The sequence below is a fragment of the Microcaecilia unicolor genome, chromosome 4, assembly GCF_901765095.1.
Source record: "Microcaecilia unicolor chromosome 4, aMicUni1.1, whole genome shotgun sequence".
Taxonomy (NCBI): domain Eukaryota; kingdom Metazoa; phylum Chordata; class Amphibia; order Gymnophiona; family Siphonopidae; genus Microcaecilia; species Microcaecilia unicolor.
The window spans coordinates 148009722-148034008 of NC_044034.1; the positions used below are offsets into that span (position 1 = coordinate 148009722).

The window sequence follows — 24287 nt, forward strand, 5'->3', positions numbered from 1 at the left end:
TAAATCGAACACCACAGCTAAGCTACAACAAGTAGGAACAACCACAGAACACTCACCCACTACTGTGAGAATACAAAGTTAGGCACAAACTATAGAAATGGCTTTTTTTTAGGAGAGAATGGGAGAAAAATAAAGGAATGAGAAAAGAACAGAAATGTTGAAATACAAAGAGAAACAAGCAGATGGATCCATGACGTGCAATCAACAGAAACACCTGCACTTATGTCTTTAATATAATCGAGACGATCAAACACATAAAGAACTCATGAACACGCATGAAACTCAAGTTTAAAACGAGGTGTCCATTTGCCCCGGCTAAGCATTCTTTCCAGATCACTTTCAGAACTGAATCTAATATTAGGGTTTATCTTTCATTTAGTGTTTTTATTTGCTTGGCACACCGTTGAATAAATTGTTAGCTTTCATTAGCAGTACTTTGGTCTGCCAGTGTCAAATTGCCAGTACTAATATTAATCTGACTGCCATAATCTCTTGGAAAGTTACAGGGCCATTTGCAGAAACCATGTAACTTTCATGCCATGTAACTGCCTCGCACAGGCATTCACTACAGAGCTGCGGGGTTGGGGGGAGGGGAAGCCTGCAAATCACACTGATTCCTCAGTTGTATATTACAGTCCTCCTTGGGCAGGTTATGGACACCTTAACGTAACTAAAACAGTGCTCTTCGTGGTCTGTCTAGTTCTTCACTACGCATGCGACAGAGAAAAATCCTACTTTTTTTTTTCTAAGGAACCACTTCTCATGCACTGCTGAAAACTGAACAAGGACCATGTCAAATGGAAAAGGATAAGTAGGCAAAGGCCATATGTACAGTGCTGCCATGTACACCGGGGTTATTAGCACTGAGTCCCCAGTTCAAAATCCTTAGCTGGTAATTTCAGTCCCAACGAGGAAGTGCCCAGAGGATCCATCATGTTCTTATAACGTTCTCCACGGTGTTTGGCCAAAATGGACCCCAGTCCGGCTGTGGGGAACATACCAGTTTCAGCCTCTGATTGGGAGGAAAACAGACAAGATAAGAACATACATTATTATTATTATTATTTGTCACATTTGTACCCCTCATCTTCCCACCTATTTGCAGGCTCAATGTGGCTTACATAGTACCGTAATGGCATTCGCCAATTCGGTTGATAACAAATACAGGTGTATTGTGATCTGATGAGGTTAGGTGTGTATCAGGCAGCAGGAGGGTCGAAGGGAATGTAGATTATATATTGTCCAGTAAGATCATTGGTTATGCTGTGTTGCTGGGTTTGGGGATTTACGGTGAGTCGGTGGGGTAAGCCTTTTTGAAGAGGTTGGTTTTTAGAGATTTCCTGAAGTTTAAATGGTGATGGATTGTTTTCACAGCTTTTGGTAGTGCATTCCATAGTTGTGCACTTATGTAGGAGAAGTAGGATGCGTAAGTTGTTTTGTATTTAAGTCCTTTGCAATTAGGGTAGTGTAGGTTTAGGTATGATAATGATGATCGGATTCTGTTTCTGGTTGGTAGATCTATGAGGTCTATCATGTATCCTATGACTACGCCATAGATAATTTTTTGGACCAGGGACATATTTTGAAGGTGATCCTTTCTTTGATTGGGAGCCAGTGCAGCTTTTCTCAGAGGGGTTTGGCACTTTCGAATCGTGTTTTACCAAATATCAGCCTGGCTGCATAGAAGTAGCAGTCCCTTTTAGTACCCTATATGGGTGCGAAATAAATGGTGAATAATCATGATACCTCAGGAACATGTAAAAAAAACCACACACACAGCCACTTCGGAGGTGGAGGGCATGGTGATCCCGTATTAAAGCCTCTTCTTCATGAGAGTCTCCAAAGAAAGAAGGGGTTTTGGATATGATTTACTGGTGACAGATAAGTAGATTTAGGCAAGGGGACAGATATTTATATGTGTATCTATTCAACTGGGCAGTCCTGGATGGCCCATTTTGGCCCAGGTCTGCCATTGTTTTTCATTTATTACGTAACTTGCTAAAGGTCTCAGAGAGGATCAGATCAATGGAGAAACTTTGTGGAATGAGAGTGCTGAATCCAGGTTAATGGCTCTGAACAGGCCAGGAGAATTTACAGTTTAGATAGGAAATACATTGGCTTGAAATGAACAACATCACACAGTAACATAGTAGATGACAGCAGAAAAAGACCTGCACTGTCCATCCAGTCTGCCCAACAAGATAAACTCATATGTGCTACTTTTTGTGTATACCCTACCTTGATTTGTACCTGTCCTCTTCAGGGCACAGACCATATAAGTCTGCCCAGCACTATCCCTGCCTCCCAACCACCAGCCCTGCCTCCCACCACTGGCTCTGGCACATAGAGAGTTAAAGTAGCACAGTGCTGCAAACTGTGACAAACTCCTTTCTCCTCCAGGCTCCCCCTTCATCAGACAGATAATTTTATGTAAAAATGCCCAAACGTACGTTATTGACTCTTAAACTAAATCAAGATGAAAGCGGCTATATTTAATCCTCATTAAATAACTCACTTACAACCTCCACACAGCAAATTAACTGTAAAGAAGCCAATTCTCAAGGAACTTGGTGCCTTTACCCCAGGGGCGTAGCCAGACCTCGGCAGGAGGGGGGTCCAGAGCCTGAGGTAGGGGGCACAGTTTAGCCCGCCGCTGACCTCCCCCCCACCGCTGCCACCCCTCCCCCACCACTTTTGACCCCCCCCCCCCCCCCGCCACTGACCCTCCTCTGTCGCAGCCGCCAGGTACCTTTGCTGGCGGGGGTCCCCAACCCCCGCCAGCCGAAGTCTTCTTCAGCACCGGTCTCCGGCGCATTCGCTGATCTGTTTTTCAGAATATCCAGCATAAATATTTATGAGCTAGAGTTGCATGGCAGTGGAGACAATGCATGCAGTTCTCTCTCATGAATATTCATTGTGGTTAGCCTGAAACCCTGACTGGCTGGGGAGCCCCGGACAGGTTTGGGAACCACTGGTTTACCCAATATACTGCACCAGACCCCGTATTATTAAACAAACTCACAAAGCATTTCAGTAATCATGGGCTGGAAGATATCTTTTTAACAAGAATTCTAATAATTATATGGCTAATCAAACTGTGGATTACGTACCAAATTCAGATCTCCCACTAATTAGGATAAGGCACCAAGCTTTCACATGCTTTTGTTATTCTGGTGTGCGTACATTATCGTTTATTTATTTATTTTGTTATACCGTCACTTATTGCTAGGCAAATCAGAACGGTTCACAGAGCTTATCGTACAATAAAACCCATGAGCTAATGCCCCAATAAAGGAATTTCATTCACCAACCCAACACTAGCAATAGCCATGCAGAAAACCCAGTGAATTTGAGGGTGTGCAAGTTATTACCTCTATAAAGCTGCCAGGAGCCAGATGCATTTTTATCACAAACATTATTGGGATCCATATAACAGAGCAGGCCAGCATCAGCCACCCTAGGACCATAGACCATGTTGGGTAATGGTATGTTCCATAGGTCATCGGTTCCCATTGGTAGAAACTGAAACAAAGGATGAACTGGGGGGGGGGGGGGGGGAAAGAAAAACACAAACAGGTTTCATGAACCAAGGCATAAAACATAACAGTCATGACAAAAATCTAAGACTCATAAGCTTTATTGCATCCTCTAGTGGCAGTGTGGCTCCAGTTTCATTATTGTAAAATCCTCCAGTTCAGACGCTGTATAAACAGCAGCACCGATACACATCAGAGCTGTTTGGAAGGCGTTGCCACCCTTCTGCCTAGTGAATAAAGGAGACCGATAGTACAGAAGAAGCATAAAAATGATTAGTTTCAAGCCTGGTGATTTAAAATAATTTAACACAAATCTTACACCAGTAGGCTACATAATTAATATTAGTTCTACAGGAAATCAGTTCAGTAAAACCTATCACATTTTCTAATGTTCTTCAATTGCTCTAAAGATACATCAAGAAACATGAAGTCATAACAAGAAATAATTGATTATAAATTCTACTTTGCAAACAATGTTTCTGTTCGTAATTTATTTTAAAGGATTAGATTGTAAAGCAACGTGTTGTTAATTAGATTTAAGTGTACAGTTTGTCATCATGAGAGAAAGTACCAGATACACATTTTGGAAGCAGTGATTTTCGAGAAGACTGTGAAAACCTTCATTGACCAGTCCCTCCCCAGAACGCCCCACTAGAGAGAGTGGAAGCCACGGGAATGAAGAGCCGGATTCCACAATATTCCTGCATTGTGCAGAAATATCAGGAGAAGTCTGGGCTGTGGCATTGTTTATGTGCTTCAGAATGATATTGAGTCAGGTCTGCGGGGTTAATATTTGACTCAATCCCACTGAGATTTACTCCTGCAATTAACTGGTGGTGGTGGGGGGGGGGGGTCATATCTGCAAATCTTGCATAGAGGCTGAACAAATTGTAATTGAAAACTTGAGTTCTAGTTTAGAGCTGGCTTCTCCTTTCATTTGGGGTTTTTTGTTTGTTTGTTTTTGAAGGGGGGCATTGAATGAGAGAGACACAAACATGGTATGAACAGCACAAACTGATTCCTGTCTTCCAGCAGCTACTGCACAGCAGGTAGACAAAGATAAGCAGCAATAGCAGAATACAAGGTGTTATAAAATGGCTTAGATTTCCTGCCAGAAAGAGACCAGCAAATTTCTGTTTCTTCATCTCAGCATATAAAGCATATATTCGACCAGCCCAGCCAATATACACAGTTCAGTGCTGCCACAGGAGCTTAACTCTGGGCCTATGCATGAACCCACAAAAATGTTCATGCATTAATGTCCATTTCTCCAAAATTTAGCTAGGAGATACAAATGACCTCTTGGTTCCTATACATCTGTAGCTAAATTTGGAATGACAATTTTCATACATTACCACAGCCAGGAACTTTGCAAAGTTCCAGGCTGTTGCAGCACATGAAAAGAAAAGGTAGTGTTCGCTTGGCGGCAGCCAGCCAAAATTGAAGGGCCCACTGGCCTGAATGAGAGGCTCCCCTGAAATCCTTGCCCTGAAGGGGACCTCCAAATCCTCATGGCCCAATAGGTTTAATGCCCCCATCCCCTCTGCCCTGACAAAGGGCTAAAATGTTTTCTCAAGCCCTGCTCCTCACTAAAACCCTCTCCCTTCCAAAAGCAAAGTTCCACCCCATCCCACTGCCTCACTTTAAAGAGTCCAGGGGCAATGGGAGTGGAGTAATTCCTATTTATTCATCAATGTAGAATTGCTGACCCCTAGTGGTAGTCTCATGTTACTACCACTAGAGATCAGTTTGCCAAATAAGGCATTTTCTTTTGCCCAGTAGAGCTTACAATCTAAAGGGGTCTTTTATAATGGGCATCTCTAGCATCTAGCGCATGCTAATCATTAGTGTGCATTAAAAACGCTGCTGTGGCTTAGTAAAAGACCCCTTAAATTTGTACCTGAAGCAACAGAAGATTAAGTGACTGCCTAAGGTCACAAGACGCATCAGTGAGATTTGAACCTTGGCTTACCTAGGTCTCAGCCCACTGCTCTAACCACTAGGCTTCTTCTCTAGAGATGAGAATAACTAGGTGAGGTAATTAAATTTGCTGATGATACAAAGTTATTCAAAGCTGTTAAATAACAAGAGGATTATGATAAATTGCAAGAAGACCTTAAGAGACTAGGAGACCAGGCATCCAAATGGCAGGTGATGTTTAATGTGAGCAAGTGTAAAGTGATGTATGTGGGAAAGAGGAACCCAAACTGTAGCTATGTGATGTAAGGTTCCACATTAGGAGTCACTGCCCAAGAAAGAGATCTAGGTGTCATTGTTGAAGATACATTGAAACCCTCTGCTCAATGTGCAGCAGCGGCTAAGAAAGCAAATAGAATGTTAGGTATCATTAGGAAAGGCATGGAAAACAAAAATGAGAATATTATAATGCCTTTGTATCACTCCATGGTGTGACCGCACCTCGAATACTGTGTGCAGTTCTGGTCACTGTATCTCAAAAAACATATAGCAGAATTAGAAGGGCAACAAAAATGATAAAGGTGATGTGACGACTTCCCTATGAGGAAAGGCTAAAGCAGCTAGGTCTCTTCAGCTTGGAGAAGAGATGGCTGAGGGGAGATATGATTGCGGTCTATAAAATAGTGAGTGGAGTGGAATGGGTAGAAATGAATCGCAAGTTTGCTCTTTCTAAAAATACTAGGTCTAGAGGGTACGCGATGAAGTTACCAAGTAGTAAATTTAAAACAAACCAGAGAAAATATTTCTTCATGCAAAGTATAATTAAACTCTGGAATTCATTGCCAGAGAATGTGGTAAAAGTAATTAGCTTAGCAGGGTTTAAAAAAAGGTTTGAATACTGTCCTAAAAGAAAAGGCCATTAGCCATTTTTAAGATGGAATAAGCAGCATAACATCTATTTTACTGTTTTGGGATCTTGCCATGTACTTGTGACCTGGAAACGGGATACTGAGCTTAATAGACCTTCGGTCTCTCCCAGTATGGCAACATTTATGTTCCTATGTTCTTAAACCTAGAAAAAGATGGAAGCAACTACATGAATGGGTTACTGGCTGCCCTGTATAAAATTTCCAACAATTCCTATTTGAGCCCAATCACTAGACTGATGGACTGTGCAGTGCCTTCTTACTTCTAAGTGGGACAGTGTGTTCTGTGGTGCCATGCTGGAGGAGTTTCATTCAAACACTGCATGCTTATACAGCTCCTGAGGAAGTAAGGTTTGGAGCTGCATATAATGAATGGCTGATTAAGCAGGCATCTCATTACTTGCTATGCACTTCCTAAGGCTCTGGATTCACTTGTTTTACATGTGATCCTTCCACCAGTTTCCCATTTCCTGGTTGCTCCCTATCTATTTGTACTCTGTTGTCTGCCCTTCTTCTCCATTCTAAACATGTCTCACTTTTCAATTTCCCACTGCGTTCAATCACACACTGTCCTTCCTCTGTCCTCGTACTTTTCTCTCTGTCCATTCAGCTTCCTCACACTCTGAGCTTAATTCTATAAATGGGAGCAAATCTGAAGCTTCTTTTTAAAGAAAAATCGGTGTCTACTTTCCTTAAGTCATAAAGGACCTGAATTTTAGGCGTGATCGAAGAGCTGATGTAAATGCTCAAGCCTAGATTGCTAAGAGAACTGACGTACATTACAGGATTTTATCATCTACATGTGGTTGTTGTGAGCTTTGCTTGTGCTCTGCCCAATCTCTGTCTATGTAAATCCTAAGAATGCACTTAACCAGAAATGGTTATCTATGCCTGTATGTGTTCTTGCAGCTTAAATCTAGGGAATCTCTTTACAGAATTATTTCTAATTCACTATGAGTTTGATGCAGAAAGCAACCGTGGGTTTAGCCGCAGGGTTACTGAGGGTTGAAAGCCAGTTATATGCACCACGCAACACCTAAAGGATTTCTGTGTGGGTATTAACTCATGCAAAAGGCAAGTTATATTAAAATGCTTTAGATATTCCATCCTTTATCTTTATACACAGCAAGTATGATGCACTCCTTTCAAACTATCTGTTTAATGGAGGAAAAGCCTTCAGATGCTTGGTTCTCTATTGTATATTCACAACTGTAGAACCTGGGGGTCAGCTTCCTCATTAGTCTCAAAAACCTCCAATAACTTTATGAGGTTTTTTTTTTTTGGGGGGGGGGGGGGTTTAACCATATTGTTTTAATTATTATTTTGGCTTTTTATCAAATTTTAAAATTGTATAAATATCTTCCTTTTCGAGAATGCTATAGCTTGAGGACACATCTCAATATGGGTATGGCTCTCTTCGGTTTGATCTACAGAGCGACTCCATTTCACTGCTCGCCCGGCTTCTACAGTTGTGAAAATACAATAGAGAGCCGAGCATCTGAAGCCTTTGCCTCCATTAGATAGTTTGAAAGGAGTACATCATACTTGCTGTGTATAAAGATTAAGAGTGTTTTCATTAGCAAGTTAGAGCCAAATCATTTAGATAGTCCATGTAATGAAGAGATTACTCCACCCACTTTTGATGCCTGCACAACGCTAGAATTTTTCCACCGGGGTCTGGGGTGGCATGGAAGGCTTTGTGGAGAGGATTTCTTGTCAATCTTTCACATTTAAGTGGTAGTTTTGTCTTGTTTTGCAAGCGGAAGGAAGCCCATGCAAGTTTTAAAAGAAGACGGTAAGTAACAATCATGTGCGCATGTATGAACAAAACTAAAGGTGTCAGCACATGTGGGCACCTTCTGCAGAAAAATATGAGCATTTCAAAAGCTTTAAGTTAAAACAATTTTTGTGAGGCTCATATTTAGGCACAGAAAAACAAGTGACAACTGTGCTGACACTTTCGTTTTCGGTTTGGACATGTGCACAAGAAACCGCACTTACTGCAAAACTTTTGCACTTGCATCCCCTCACATTTGCTGAAGGTTTGCCATGCATAAAATTTGCATGCACTTTGCTTCCCACATATGGGCCGATGATCCGAAGCAAACACGGACGCTAGAGGCCAATAGCGCCATACTAGCGCCTATGTTTGTGCCCGCTCAATGATCAGAGCCGGAGAGCGCATGTAATAACGCGCTTGCTGGCTCTGAAAGCTAATTGCATACAAATGCATGCAAACAAGGGTCTCCTGCATTCATCTCTCATGATCAGCGGGCAGCGCGCAAAACAAATTGTGCCGCTACCGCTGCAAACCTTACAGCAGCTAGGAGCTGGTGTTAGGGTTTGCTAGCGAGGGAAGAATGAGGGAGACCCACTGAAGAGCTTTGACTTGGACCTGTCAATTTGTTTTTTCTCCCGAACCTGCCAAACCTATGCCTGCCCCCCCCCCCCCAACACAAGATCTGGAGGTCCGGTGGACCTCTAGGCCCCCCCACTCCCAAAACACAAAAAAACCCTGGTGGTCCAGTGGAACCTTTATCTATCCACCCCCTCCCCCAGCAGCCTACCTTGTGGTTGTGGTGGTGGGAGGAGGGAGGGACTAGCACTCCCTCCCTCCTCTATGGGCGCCTTCCCAAAATGGTGGCATCCTCCCTAGTTAAACCATGCTGAGCAAGCTGGGAGAGGATATTCAAAAGAACTTAACCAAGCAGTGTCACTAACAGGCAGATGATCAAAAGCAAACGCCGGCACTAGAGGCTGTTAGCGCCATACCAGCGCTGGCGTTTGCTACCGCCCCATGATCAGAGCCCTCGAGTGTGTGAAACAATGTGCTCGAGGGCTCTTTGCGCAAGTAGCATGCAAATGCATGCTAAACAGGGCTTAGCGCATTCATCGCCAATGATCAGTGGTCAGCGCGCCAAAATTTGGGTCGCTGGCCATGGCAAACCCTACGCCAGCTCCAAGCTGGCATTGGGTTCGCAGATCATTGGGGAGGAATGGTGAGCCATGTCCAGCATGCAGTTGCATGCTGGCAGGCCCCGGTTCCCCCCCAAAGCAAACCTGCCAACAGGGGACCGGAGGTCCACCGGACCTCCAGCCTCCCCCTGATGATCCCATCCCCCCAGATTCAGGGAGGGCTGGAGATCCGGTGAGTCTCCAGCCCCACCAAACCCCCAGAAAATGGTCCCTGGTGGTCCAGTGGCCGCCGGCCAAACCCCCTCCCAGTGAGCAATGGGGGGGGGAGGCTGGAGGTCCAGCAGACCTCCGGTCCCCCCGAAGATCCCATCCCCCCAGGTTCCCTTATATGGTCTGTAGCCCCACCCAGCACATCCCAGGATGCACTGGGAGGGGCTGAGCGCTGCCATTTTGCAGCAGCATCAAGCCAAGGGAGAGGAGGGAGGCAGGCTACCTCCCTCCTCCAACTAAGGTAGGGGGCCGGGAGGGGGTTCTTTTAATGGACACTTTTTAAGTGGCCACTGGACCACCAGGGACCATTTTCTGGGGATTTGGGGGGGCTGGAGACCCACCAGATCTCCAGCCCTCCCTGAACCTGGGGGGATGGGATCATCAGGGGGACCATAGGTCCGCCGGATCTCCAGCCCCTGTTGCTCGGGGCAGGGGTAGTCAGGGTCTGGTGGTCCCATGGACCTCCAGCCCCTGTGTTTGACAGGTTTGGGCTTTTGACAGCCCAGACCTGTCAAACAAGTGCGGGAGGATTGTGCTGAGCGCATGCTCGGCACAATTCACCCGCACTTCTACCCCATGATCAGAGATAATTGCGCTGCTTAAATTTGCATGCATTATCTCTGATCATAGGTCTAATAGTGCCCCGCGCTGTTCCAGCGCTAGTTTAGAGCGCTGTTTAGAACAGCGCGGGGCTTTTGATCATCTGCCTGTAAGTATCTCCTCTGAAGGCTATGGATCTGTCCAGACTGTGCCAGGGCAGCCGGGGCAGAGTCTGGGTGGAGTCAGATGTTATGGTTCCCAGTTCTGGTTCCTGTATAGGTAACTGGGAAGTAAGTCAGTCTTATCTGTGCCCGGTTAGCTCAGTGGATATAGCATTGAATATGGGCCCTGTCCGCATAACTTCCGGGTACTGCCACCGGCCCGTGTATTTAGTGCTGGTGCCCAGATATGGGTCACTATTGAATATCCAGGGCTAAGTTAGCTGCCACTGGCTGAATTTTGACTAGTTTCTTTTTAAGTTGTAGGTATTGTATTGTTTGAAAAGTATTAACCAAATTATCATTGAAATCATTTTTGGGTTTTGTTAGAATTATTTTCTAATGTTGTATATTCTATGCATAACATCTGTACACTGAAACCACATGTCATGCTCATGAATTGTGCCCTTACAGTTAAAATAGTCGGGGTCACAAAAGCCCAGCACACTTTCCAGAATTTGTTTGGTTGGAAGCCAATCATCATCTCAATGTCTTCACAAAATCGCTGCAGTCCTGGAAATAACAGCAAGGGGGAGACAAAGGTTAGCACCTGGCAGAAAGTGAATGCTGTGATTCCACACAGTGACTCATTGGATTCCACACAGTGACTTATCTACCAGCCTTGTCAATATACACACTGGCTGACCAATTCAAGATGTAGGATCAGTCTAATAGATTATATTTTTGTCAGGACCATTCTAAACGCATACTTAAGGAAGCACATGTGCATTACATTTGCATCACAAAACTCCTAAATTGTGCACTGTGTTCTTCTGAACACCTTCATTGTTCACTCATGCCTTTACAGCAGTGCTTCTCAAGCCAGTCCTCGGGGTACACCCAGTCAGTTGGATTTTCAGGATATCCACAATGAGTATGCGTGAAATAGATTTGCATACACTGCCTCCTTGGTAGTGGCATAGCAAGGGCGGGGTGGTGGGGGCGGTCCGCCCCGGGTGCACGCTGCTGGAGGGTGCAGAGAGCAGCCGCGCGCCTGTCGGCTCCGCTGGTTCCCTGCTCCCTCTGCCCCGGAACAGGTTACTTCCTGTTCCAGGGCAGAGGGAGCAGAGAGCCAGTGGAACCGACAGGTGCATGACTGCTCTCTGCACCCTCCAGCAGCCAAGAATGCACCCGGGGGGGGCCTTGATGCGCCAGGGAGGGGGTGTCATTGCGCCGGGGGTGTTGTGCTGCACCCTGGGGGGATGGACGCTGCTGCACCTGGGGGGGGGGGGTGCGCAGCGGCGATCCGCCCCGGGTGGCAGCCAACCTAGGATCGCCACTGCTCCTTGGTATGCAAATCTATCTCATGCATATCACTTTCAATATTTTAAAAACCTGTGGTAGGATGCGCCCCAAGGACTGGGTTGAGAAACACTGCTTTAGAGCCATCTGAACAAGAGGTTTGTATGATCTTCAAAGCTAATGCGTTACAACCTCTTTCATCTGTACACAAGGAATCAAATAATGATATTTACTGCTCAAGGCTGAAAAACAGAAATCAATTCATTTGTTCACTGTACAAAAGTAGATATCACACTAACAGAGGTTCCCAAACTATGGGTCTTGAACCCTTAGTGGGATCCTGGAAACATGAAGGTGGATCTCAAGATGACATGTCCAGAAGTAGAGCTGGAAATTAGAAAATTATTTTTAAATGATGGCATGAAACTTACAGTAGTAAAGTAAAATCTGAAATCTGTGCTCTGAGTCCTCCCTAAAGCAGATCAAAGTTAATTTGAAAACGTATCTTTTCCCTCTGGCTTTTGATGTGAGTTAACACTGCCTGGTCAGATTCAGATTCAGGGGGGCTTTAACTAAGCCATGTAAGCGTCTATACGTGCCCATGCATGCCAAAATGGAGTTACCACACGGCTACCACGTGGCTCTTGTGTTAATATAAGCGCACAACTATGGAATGGCCTCCCAAAAGCTGTGAAAACAATACATGACCACCTGAACTTCAGGAAATCACTAAAAACCAACCTCTTCAAAAATGCCTACCCCTACGATCTTATGTAAACCTCTTCACCCAGAAACACAGCATGCCTAACGATCGTACTGGACAACACACAATCTTCATCTCTTCCGACCCTCCACATATACCTCATTCGATCACTATACAACCTTGTATTTGCTATCAACCGACTGGGCAAACGCCTTGACGGTACTATGTAAGCCACATTGAGCCTGCAAATAGGTGGGAAAATGTGGGTTACAAATGCAACAAATAAATATCATTTTTGGCATACATCCAATACGCCCGGCCTAAAAAATAATTTTTATTTTGTCACATATATTGGACATGCGCCAAGTGGCATTTGGCACGCATAAGTCATTACCGCCCAGTTACCGTGTGAGACTTTACTGCTAGGTCAATGGCTGGCGGTATTGTATCAGACCCAAAATGGATGCCGACCATTTTCATTTTGCTGCCCGTCTATTTTCGGCAAAAAGGTTTTTTTAAAAGGCCTTTTTTTTACAGGTGCGCTGAAAAATGATTCTGCGCACACCCAAAACCCACGCCAACACTACCGCAAGCCATTTTTTCAGTGCAGCTTAGTAAAAGAATCCCTCAGTGTTTTATTTCTGTAAGTTTGTAGACATCTTTGTTATTTGTCTCTTCCCTGTACTATCTGAAATGGCGTTTCTTTCTAATTAAAGGAGAAAGCAATCCACCGAGGTGGATGAACACAAACTCCCACGAAAACAAACTGACAAAATAGGAAGTGGGAAGTGGACCAATGACTCCAGGGAAACGGGACTATGTGTGCAAATAAAGCTGTTTCCTTTATCACCTTAGTCCCGTTTCCCTGGAGTCATTGGTCCACTTCCCAATTCCTATTTTGTCAGTTCCTTTCTAATCTGCATTTTTAAACTTTCTTAATCGCTGAGATTTGGCTTTGCCATGGATTGGCGATTAATCAAAACCTGAATAAACATAAACTTTAATCTAGATGTTGATGTATGTATGGAGTGGATTCTTTAATTTGCTGATAGCTATAGGTGCACTGTAAATGGTAGGTTTAGAGAACCCCTGATCTAGAAATAACTCTCCCTGTTGCTGGTAGTCTGAGTCCTGGCCCTGTGAACAGCTATTTGTTGCTGAGGGCAGATGCTACAAAATACAGATTATCTTGACAGCAATTCAATAGAGCTGAGAACTGCTGTACAGTTTTGTTTTATTAAGGGGTATTTAAGAGTTTCCCAGTGTTAAGTTCAGCTGTGAGGATGAGAATGGAACTGCAGGAGGCAGCTTGAGAAAGCAGATAAAAGAATCCTAAAAGGTCATTTTTTTTTTCATTTTAAATATCAGCAGAAGCTGTGGCTGTTTCTGAAACTGTTTTGATGCTGTTCTGGTGTTGGCAATGAGGTGGGACAGGTAGGCAGAGAGCAGAGAGCAGAGATAGGCTGGGCATCCAATGGGTAATAAAAACATATTACTGGATACTCTCACTGTGCCACGGCAGAAATAAATGCAAATGTTTTCTAGAAAGTTTCTAGAAAGGAAAACATCAGCTAAATTCTTATGTTGAACAGCTGGATCCAAAAAATAAAAAGATGGTGATTCTTCATATCTCGGCATTAATATCTTGGAATTATTGACATTATGAGGTAATCAAACAGCGGGGGATGAGCTTCTTTTTAGCCGTCGCTGGCGTTATTCCCAGATATCCAATGCCAGGCCATGTCCGGGCACTGGGGTGGAATATCCGGGTTTAGGTGGCTGACCAGCTCTTATGTGGTTAAATTCAAAGGGGTCCTTTTACAAAGGCATGCTGAAAAATGGCTTACAGTAGTGTAGACACGGGTTATGGACTAAAGCAGATCCATTTTTTAGCGCACCTGTAAAACAGGCCTTTTTATATTTTTGCTGAAAACGGACGTATGGCAAAGTGAAAATTGTCGCGCGTCCATTTTAGGTCTGAGACCTTACCACCAGCCATTGACCTAGTGGTAAAGACTCACATGGTAACTGGGTGGTATTGACCTACGTGTGCAAAATGCCACTACGTCCTAAAAGAAATAATATTTTTCAGACACCCGTATCGGACACGCGCCAAAAATGAAATTACTGCAAGAGCCACGTGGTAGTCGGGTGGTAACTCCATATTAGGCCACTGAAATTGCAGGTATATCTTTAGCTCGTTTAAACTTAACCGGCCAGCACTGAATATCGGCTTGGCCAGTTATGTTTAAACTGGCCAAAAATAAAGCAGATATTTTTTTTTGTTACATTTGTACCCCACGCTTTCCCACTTATAGCAGGTTCAATGCGGCTTACATATTATATACAGGTACTTATTTGTACCTGGGGCAATGGAGGATTAAGTGACTTGCCCAGAGTCACAAGGAGCTGCCTGTGCCTGCAGTGGGAATTGAACCCACTTCCCCAGGACCAAACTCCACCACACTAACCACTAGGCCACTCCTCCACTAATGCCAGGCACCATAAATGGCCCAGACTTAAATATCTGGGCTCAGCACTGACTGTGGGAGGCAGCCCAGTTAACTCCAGCACAGGGCCAGCTCAGTCAATGGACCAGATGAGGCTCTGGTCCAGGGCTTCAAGCGACCAAGCCCATTATGTCACCAGGCCCATATATTTCAACAGCATTAACTCTTCTTACCGATGCTGATAATCGCAAAGAGGAGCGGTCACCACCAGGAAGCCACGGGCAGTCACCAGTGTGTTCTCCTTTCTCCTCCCAGAGTCTGACTCTTCTCTTCTCCTCCCTCCGCATCCAACTCTTCTTTTCTGCTCCACTTTCCCCCGCATCCAACTCTTCTTTTCTGCTCCATTTCCTCCTCCTTGGCTCTGCCCTCGGGTACACATAATTCTACTGGACTGGTTGTTTCTCACAAGGCAGGCTGGGGTTGGATGACCAACATCCAATCCCAGCTTGCCTTGCAAGGAGGAGCAGGGACACAAGCATTTAAACTACTTCAGTGTCTACCGCTCTCTCTTTTTCTTCGGAGGAGTTTGGACTGGAGGTTATCAGTGTCACCTTGCCACCTCTGCTCAGCTGCCTCTACACTGACCCACTCCTGCCAGTAATGCGCAGCCCAGCGCCTGCAACATACTGTCAATCAGAAGATAGATGGGGCAGTGACCCGCCCCTATCCTGTGCACAGCCACCTTTTCCTTCCTCCCATTGGGGTCATAGTGATCCATTTCCATGGTGATGGCAGAGAAAGCATCTGGGCCTTCCGCAAGCATGAAGCATTACAGGACCGGAGGCAGGTGAGAACTGTCACTGAGAAGACTCGAAGCAGACATGAGTTCAAGGAGGGAATAGTTAATGGGATGGATGCAGGATTAACAATTGGGGAAAGATAGGTGCAGCCCCAAGGTCTAGAACTGGATGTGGGTACGGAACACACTTGAAACAACCCTTAGTTACTGGCGTTATGTCAAAAAGAGATACGTTTTTGTAACTTTGAGCAGTGCAGTGGCGTAGCCACAGGTGGGCCAGGGTGGGCCGGGGCCCTCCCATTTAAGGCTCAGGCCCACCCATCAGTAGCATGTGTTTAGCAGTAGCTAGTGGGGATCCCAAGCTCTGCCAGCTGAAGACTTCCCCCTGATGGTAACGAAAATGCTACTCTCCATGATACTGGCACCTGCACATGCTCAGTTTTCAGCGTAAGCCCACTGCAGACTGCCAAGGTGGAAAGAAGTGTTTTCCTGCCAGCTGAGATATTTTTTTCATGGTGGGGGGAGGGGTGGAGGGAGAACACTTGGTGCCCACCCACTTCTTGCCCAGGCCCACCCAAAATCTGTTGTCTGGCTACGCCTCTGGAGCAGTGATTGTCAGTGTGTTAGTGAGAAGATCCTCAGGTGCCAACTCATGCATGTCCCAGTGCGGATCAACTTTCTTAAAACTTAACTTGTCACCTAGTTCTGTGCTTGCAGTCTCTTGAAATACATGGATACATTCCAAGAATATCAGCAAGGCTTAGGATATATTATGTAGAATAAAAGCCTTCGGGATTATACTGAAAGCTTTCAAGAACTTTGCTGCAGAACTGCCAGCTTTGCGGGGAGACTCAGGTTATATGTACTCAGACGTGCTGAGAAGTCAGAGAATGTGTGTGCTGGAAACTTGGACGGTATGATAAGCAGCCCAAACCTATGGTACAGGTTAGCAATAAGATTACAATTAAAAATGTTTACTTAGGCCCCTGTTTACAACACCTGGCTAGCGACTGGCGGTGTGGTATTGCCAACACAGCCCATTCACTTTGAATGGGCTGTGTTGGCATTGCCGCGAGGCAGCTGCTGGGGGGATAGTTTGAAATAGAGATTTTGAATAAATCATAACATTCTGCTTCTCCATTTTTTTGTGGCTGTGACTCCATGATTGTGGCCAAATAAAATTGTATGACCCCCAGAAGTGCAGAATAATGAGCATTTATAGAGGGCCCACCTAGATCATGTCCTCAAATGCAGATTTTGTGACCCCATTTGGGTCATATCTCCAGACTGGCCCCAATGTAGGGGGTAGGAAACAGGGCAGGAGATGGGGGCAGGTGGGAGGCGGGGCACAAGCGCGCAAAAACAAAAGTTGATTCAGGGTGCCACAACTTCTTGTACCAGTCCTGTTCCCCCAGTATGAATATTGAGTCCTTAGTGTTTAAGAAGAAGCTGCTTTTCAGGACTGCTTATTAACAAAGCCAGATGTCATAGATTTCAGGCTTACTTTTTTGATTTTATGTGTTGTGTTTGTGTTTCACTACTTGTGTTCAAGTTTGTATTTTATGTACTATATTATGTATATTTATCTGTAAGTCATCTAGATTCATGAGATAGGCAAACTATAAATGAATAGAGTAAATGAAATGAAAAGAAACAAAATGAAAGAAAACGTCTTTATTATTAGGTCACTTCTGATTGGCTAAAGTTGGCAGTCTCCCTCTCACAATATTTACCTAGAAGTTAGCTAGAGGTTTCAAATTGAATAATGTTCTATGTAATTTCTTCCTCAGAAAAGTATTCCTGTAAAAAGCCCTTCAAGTCTGATGACACAGTCTGACACTTTCAAATAGCTGATGATACCCATGCTGTGTCTTCTTTTTGGCACAAAAATTTGAAACTTCACAAAGCAACATGGATTGATGCTTCAACTCAGCTGAGGACAACGGTGAAATTCTAAAAATGTGACTGCCGGGGTAGTTTAGTGAGGGCCAAAGGTTCAGGGCTGGCTCTCCAAGCAGTAGACAATGGCAAAGACAAAAGTGCATACCAGAGCATGCTGTGATGATGGAAGCCATTTGGCAACCTGTAGTATAAGGTGGGGGGAGGGGAATTTGGGATGGAGAGAGAGGTCTTTCTAGTCTACATGATGGAAAGGAATTGAATTTCTGGTGCGGTTACAGATTGTAAATCCTTACTCAGCAGCACCATCCTGTGGACAAAGGACTACATTACCATTTTTCAGAGATGGCCAGTTACATTAACAGCACGGTTATAAAACAGCCTTCAGCATTTTCTGAGTACATATATTTTCCAAAGAAAAGTGAAATGAAATGACCACAGATGTAGTGAAATAAAGCCAGGCCTTGCTCATCCTGAACCATATGAAATGAAGGCCTTGTCATTTTTAGATACATTTTATCCACACAGTAAAGGAAGAGAACGAGGGCTCAGTCTCATTAGCTATACAATGTGCTTCATGCCACAATTACCTACGAATTGACTTAATTACAGTGCAGCCCACAACCTGCCATATCCTGTCATCATTTTCAAAACCTCTTCATATGAAAAAAGTGCCACTGATGAACAGGAGTAAAGTGCTTTTAATTAGTCTCACACTGTAAAGTAACTGCGACATTCATACACTCCAGGGACAATTCTCATTTATACACAGATTCTCAGCATGACAAAAATAAGTATTTGTAAGTCGATGAGCACCACACAAACAGATAGGCCTGGTGGATCAGTGGCAGTGGAAGGATGTGGACTCAATTCTCATATGAGATCTTCCACTCCCTAGACCTATCAAAACTGCAAATACTGTGGAAACAGACTTCACAGCCCCTGGGAAGGGAGTCATGGTCATTGCACAATACCGACACCTAGTGGCTACATTTAGCTCCCATTATTGAAATATTTTAGTGAAAGGTAGTTGTGAATGAAGTCTAAAGGCACCCGATTCCAGTCCTCAGTCCAACTGAGTTTGAAGCTGAATGAGAAGGAGGAAACTGCTCTGCTCAAAATCCCCAATTCTAATCAATATCACAGTAATTCAGGATGATTTTTCAAGGGCTCAAAGAAATGCGAAGTCAATAAGAACTTTGGACCTGTACAACTTGTTGCAAATTTTCAAAGGAGAATACCTGGAGGAGGAGAAATACTCATAGTTGCCAGGTGCCCATAAATATTCCACCTGCTTTAGATGTGTTTCTTTACCCTACCACTCTGCTAAGATGTTACCATTACTCGAGTACAAGAAGCAGCATGCAGGATCAGTACACTGGAAAGTGAAAACGGCTGACCCACATACATTGTTTTAAATGCCAAGGCTAAAACCTTGATCTTGACTCTCTAGGGCTCTTGGCAGTCAGTGATGCTCTTTGAACAATGGGTTCTCTGAAGCTGGGGTTTTAATGCAAGCCTTGAGGAAGACTAAAGTGTTACCTCATTCTTCTGTGGTCAGTAACAGTGAGGATTTTATGTCAAGCAAGAGAGAGGAAATACTGTGTTCACAATGAGTTCTCTGCATCATAGAGATGATGAGAAAGAGGTGTAAAAGGTATGCACCATTCCTGATAACATGTATTTCTTATCCCCTCTACCTCAAAGGCAGTGCTCCATGGGCCAGTCTCCTTGTCCTGTATGATCATTAGCAGAGACCCATGTGCCAGTCTCCTTGTCATGTATGATCATTAACAGAGACCTGTATGACAGTCTCCTTCTCCTGTATGATCATTAAAAGAGATCCATGTGCCAGTCTCTTTGTCATGTATGATCATTAACAGAGAGACCTGTATGCCAGTCTCCTTGTCCTGTATGATCATTAGGAGAGACACATGAGCCAGTCTCCTTGTCCTGTATGATCATTAGGAGAGACTCATGAGTCAGTCTCCTTGTCATATATGATCATTAGGAGAGATGTGTATTCCAGTCTCCTTGTCCTTGCGTGTTCATTTAACAGAGATCCATGTGCCAGTCTCCTTCTTTTGTGTGATCATTAACAGGGATGTGTATTCCAATCTCCTTGTCCTATATGATCATTAACAGAAACCTGTTCCAGGTTTTTTTTATCTTGTATGATCATCATCAGTGTTCCATGTGCCAATCTCCTTGTCTTGCCTGAGAGCTCCATATGCCAACTTCCCTGGTTCATACTACAATTAGATATGATTGTGGCAAGCACTAATAAAGGTGGTTTATGGCAAATGGCATTTATTAGGCATGTGTGTACAGGAAACAGAAAGAGTGTGTCATGCTAGTGTCGTATCCTGGGAGCTGTTTTACATGGTAATTGAATTTTTATGCCCTATGATTACATTTGAAGAATAATAGAACCCTTAGATGTGTGTTGTTATGTGCAAACAGAAGAAGCTGTTTTCCAAAAGTTGATAGATGAACACATATCATCGAGCCCCTGTGGAGTTAATTAAAGTGGCAATCAAAAAGTATCTGCAGTGAATTGCAGAGCTGCAGGTGGGGATTTTTTTCAGCTCTGACAACAGAAAACAACACAAAGGCATTGTCTAGAGCTAGCCTTTGTGCTACTGGGCAGTATGTGGTTTTGAAAAATGGCTTTTAACCAATATATCAAGCAAATGTGAGCTGAGAAATTGCAGAAGTGTTTCATCTTTACAGACTGACCTTTAAGTTGGGAGGTCCAGAAGCGTAGCGAGGTTTTGCCACCAGGGGGAGCAGACCTATTGTAAAACAGGCTCCAGTGCAAGGCTGAAGGGCCAATCCACATAGGCACCATTTCTTTCTAAATCCATTTGGGGGAGCGACTGCTCCCCTTGCACCCCACCTGGCTACGCCTCTGGGGAGGTCCATACATATGTGCCAGTCTGAAGAGCACAGGACAGGAAAATTCCTATAACATTTAGACACTGATTATGCAGGTAAATGTTTAGAAAAACAGGATATGAGTTCATATGTGTGTAAATGCCAAAATTCCACCTAAGGGTTAGTCTGCAAATGTGCACATATCTTACGTAGCGTGCATCTGACAGATGAGGGTACACATAAAGGGCAATTCTGTACATTTACACTGATCCCCAAAATCCAACCAACCTTCAAGAGCTGATTTATCATTTGCGACAACTACGCTACCTCTCTCCTTACATTGAGAAGGCAAAACCTTGTCACAGTGGTTCACGTCATGATAATACCAGTGCTGGATAACTGTAATGCACTCTACAATGGTCTGACTACAAAGGGTCTGCACCAGCTCCAATTGATTCAAAATGCCGCAACAAGACTGAAAGAAGGTTGTAAGTGACATGACCACATCACACCATTTTCGCACAAACCTCACTGGCTACCAGTACAATACAGGGCTAAATCTGAAACTGTATGTTTGACCTTCAAAGCCCTTCAAGGAAGAACAGGATCACCCTCTACACACTTCCAAGGTCACTAAGGTCCTCCCAAGGAGTTTCCCTAACCACACCCTCTCCAAATGACATCCCATAATGTGATACCCGCAAGCGAGCCTTCTCTGGAGTAGCCCCCACACTCTGGAATGCAGTCGCTGAAAGACTTCTCTTAACACAAGACCACATCTATTTCAGGAAGCAGGTGAAAGCTTGGCTCTTCACCCAGGCCTGTAATTGAGAAAGTAACTAATTTGCTAGTCACACATATATACACACACACACACACATACACACACACACAATGACTGACACGGGCGGCAGGACACGTTTATCCACTCCTACCCTAGCTGAGATAATATTCAAGCACCTTTCTGACCTCCTGTACAACTTTCTTAAATTAGTCCCTTAATTTTCTTATTCCTGTTGCTCTATCTTATCTATCTATATGTTCCATCTTTGCTTACACCCTATGCCATTAATAAAAACATTAAAACATAATCTAAAGGGGGGTAGGGGATGGGGAAAGGGGTGGAGAAAAGGTTAAAAAAATTTTGATGAGGAGAGAAATATTTTGTTTATATTCAAATGTTTTGGCTGTGTTTGCCATTTACTGTCATTGGAGATTGTTGAATGTTTATTTCGTGGACTCATCAATAAAATGTTGAAACATAAAATGTTTTATTGCATATTGGGTTGACATTGTATGCCATACTTTGTATTGTTATTTGACTATTTTTACTGCTATAATTGTCTATTGCCTATGTTTGACTTATTCTTGCTGTATTCCGCCTTGAGTGAATCTCTTGAAAAAGGTGGTATATACATAACAAAATAAGGTGCACCTGCAGTTAGGTGTGTCTGTGTATATGTGGAAGGAGCACTGGTGAGACATGGGCATCATGACTGTCAAGATGTGTGGCTTATACAATACTATAAGTTATGCACGTTGATTGGCGCATCTAGGGCACCAACTTACAACTGCTCTTGACGTCAGTAGGCGTGCCTTTTTAGCACACCAGTGGGGATTTGTGTAAGTATTCTATAACGGAATCAGGGTGCCCTGAAGCCGTTTTAGAATTTATGCTCCCTGCGCTGGATCAGGACATCTAAAAGGAGGCACCAATGTATAAAATGACCCCCATAGGCAGAGTCTAGATAGGACTTGCACTTATGCTTGTAAGTTATGGAAAGCTAAAAGTTACGCACGAATCTCCGGCTTTTAGGCGTGAACACACCACCAGCTCTATGACTGGCATAAGTGCTCATGTCTAATTGGAGTTCCTTTCTTGCTATTTTTTTTTTTTTTTTTAGATTAGCTCATGTTTGTAAATTACTTAGACTTGGCTTTGTCCAAAATTTTGCGATTAATCAAAAATGTCAATAAACATAAAAATATACATATATCCTGTTACACTTGTATTCTATACAGAAAGTAGGTGCCATAGGATTACCCCCAATATGCACAGTGCAAGCTCTCAAGACATGTAACATGCTTGTTGAATATGCATGAGCTGGATTGGATGAAGATCTAATGCCACCCTTTAACCTGTGCCCAGGCTCTCTGAAGATCTTAGTTCAAAGGCAAAATAAATCAAAATGTTTTTCTTTCTCACCATAGATGTAGGAGACTCCCACAAGTTCAAAGATTGCAATGATAACGAGAGAATATGAAGCTGCGTAAGTATCCACTAGTTGCAACATGTAAATTCCACCCTAGTATGAAAAAAAGAACCATTAAAGATAACAAAACAATGGGCAAATGTCCTGTAATGTAGACACATTACTTTCTGAGAATTACAAGTCTTTAAATATATTATTTCAAAAAGTATTCCAAGTAGCGAAAGTCAAATATTTTCCCCCACAATAGATTTCCTCCACTTGGCATTAAAGGCAGTTTGTAAACCCAAAGCAGCGTGACTGGAAAATCTGTTCCTACAAAGCACATACCTGAGTGATCATAGGAAACCCCATGATGTAAAAAGCCACACAGCACACGAGAGTGAAGAGTGGCTTATGCGTACGGAGGTATTTCGGAAACTCATCCGCAACAGAGGTCACAATGGTCTCAATAGTGGCAAACTGAGGAAAACACAAGAAGGAATTACCAAAAATCATTGCCAGAGCAAAGAATTCCCCAGTGCTGAAACATATATTCTACTACTCTTTCAGAAGGACAATACACGGATTACCCTAAGGATCTGGAACAACGTAGCAAAGGAATTTAATTCTCATCAATGACTATTTTTTAGTTAGTTAGTTAGTTGAATGAATGTATTGATTATTATTATTTTTTATTGTTGGTTATGTTTTTGTGTTTTATTGATTATGTATGTTTTTCTTGTTACTCGCTTTGGGTAAAGGCAAGATACAAATATAACAAATAAATCAATAAAAATGTTAATTGGGAAATACATTATGTACCATCAATAAGAAGTATATGAGTGTAGGTATTCTCTGTGGTCCCCAGACTCTCCCTTTTATTACTAATCAATGGCAATTGTACTTGGTATGAGATGTGCTATTGAACCCTTCTCTTGTCTGAGACATTGATAAGATTCTACCCGCTCTTTGACAGGTCATCAATAAACAGAAAATATCTCCCAGTGATTTCTTGTATGTGATTCTTCAAAACAAGAGCATGCGTGGTAACTTTGCCCAAGGAGTCAGCATGTGCCTCACAGCAACAGCAATGCTGAAATCGATGGCACCAGCAGCGGTTATCTCAACCCAGAATGACACAACCTATAGACATAAAAATTATAACTTTTTCCCAACTTTGCCTCTGATCAACACTTTTAGATAGAGTCTAAGAAATCATCGTTTCAACTGGTTTCAAACACTCATGAGGCAGTTCTGTAACTTGGTGCCTCAATTCAGGTGCTCCAATTGGGTGCACTTAGGGCGTCTTTTACTAAGGTGTCTCTATCGTTTAGTGCGTCCATTTTTTTAGCACACGCCAAAAACGTGAGCACGCCTTAGTAAAAGACCCTCAATGCTAGTTCTATAACAACATGAGATCCATTTGCATTCAATGGAGACAGTGCATGCAAATAGCTCTCATGCATATTCATTGTGGAAATCCTGAAAACCGAACTGGGTTGTGGCCCTCGAGGTCCGAAGTCTCCCACCCCTGGCTTAATCCCACATTGCTTGGTATCCACCTTCATCTCCCCTGAAGGTAAATCCAGAAGAGGATACTAGGCTGTATGACAGCTTCAGGTATTATGGCTTTTCTTAAGAGAACTAGAAGCAGGTCTGAGGAGTAGCCTAGTAATTAGCACAGTGGGCTGTAAACCATGGGATCTAGGTTCAAATCCCACTTCAACTCTTATTTTTTTCCTTTTAATTGTGAGCCATCTAGAAACAACAAAACTGTCTACTGTACCTAAATACATAAGCCA

At 43.6% G+C, this 24287-nt stretch overlaps 1 protein-coding gene across 1 annotated transcript in view; it reads right to left on the reverse strand.

Annotated features, from left to right (window-relative positions):
* Positions 1-857: 857 nt before the first annotated feature.
* The window catches only part of SLC6A5 (solute carrier family 6 member 5), a 72533-nt gene continuing 49103 nt past the window's right edge, over positions 858-24287 (reverse strand). Inside the window, 6 exon segments of the mRNA XM_030199450.1 lie at positions 858-967; positions 970-1012; positions 3372-3539; positions 10736-10836; positions 22500-22599; positions 22834-22965. Of these exon segments, the coding sequence (XP_030055310.1) occupies positions 858-967; positions 970-1012; positions 3372-3539; positions 10736-10836; positions 22500-22599; positions 22834-22965 (654 nt within the window).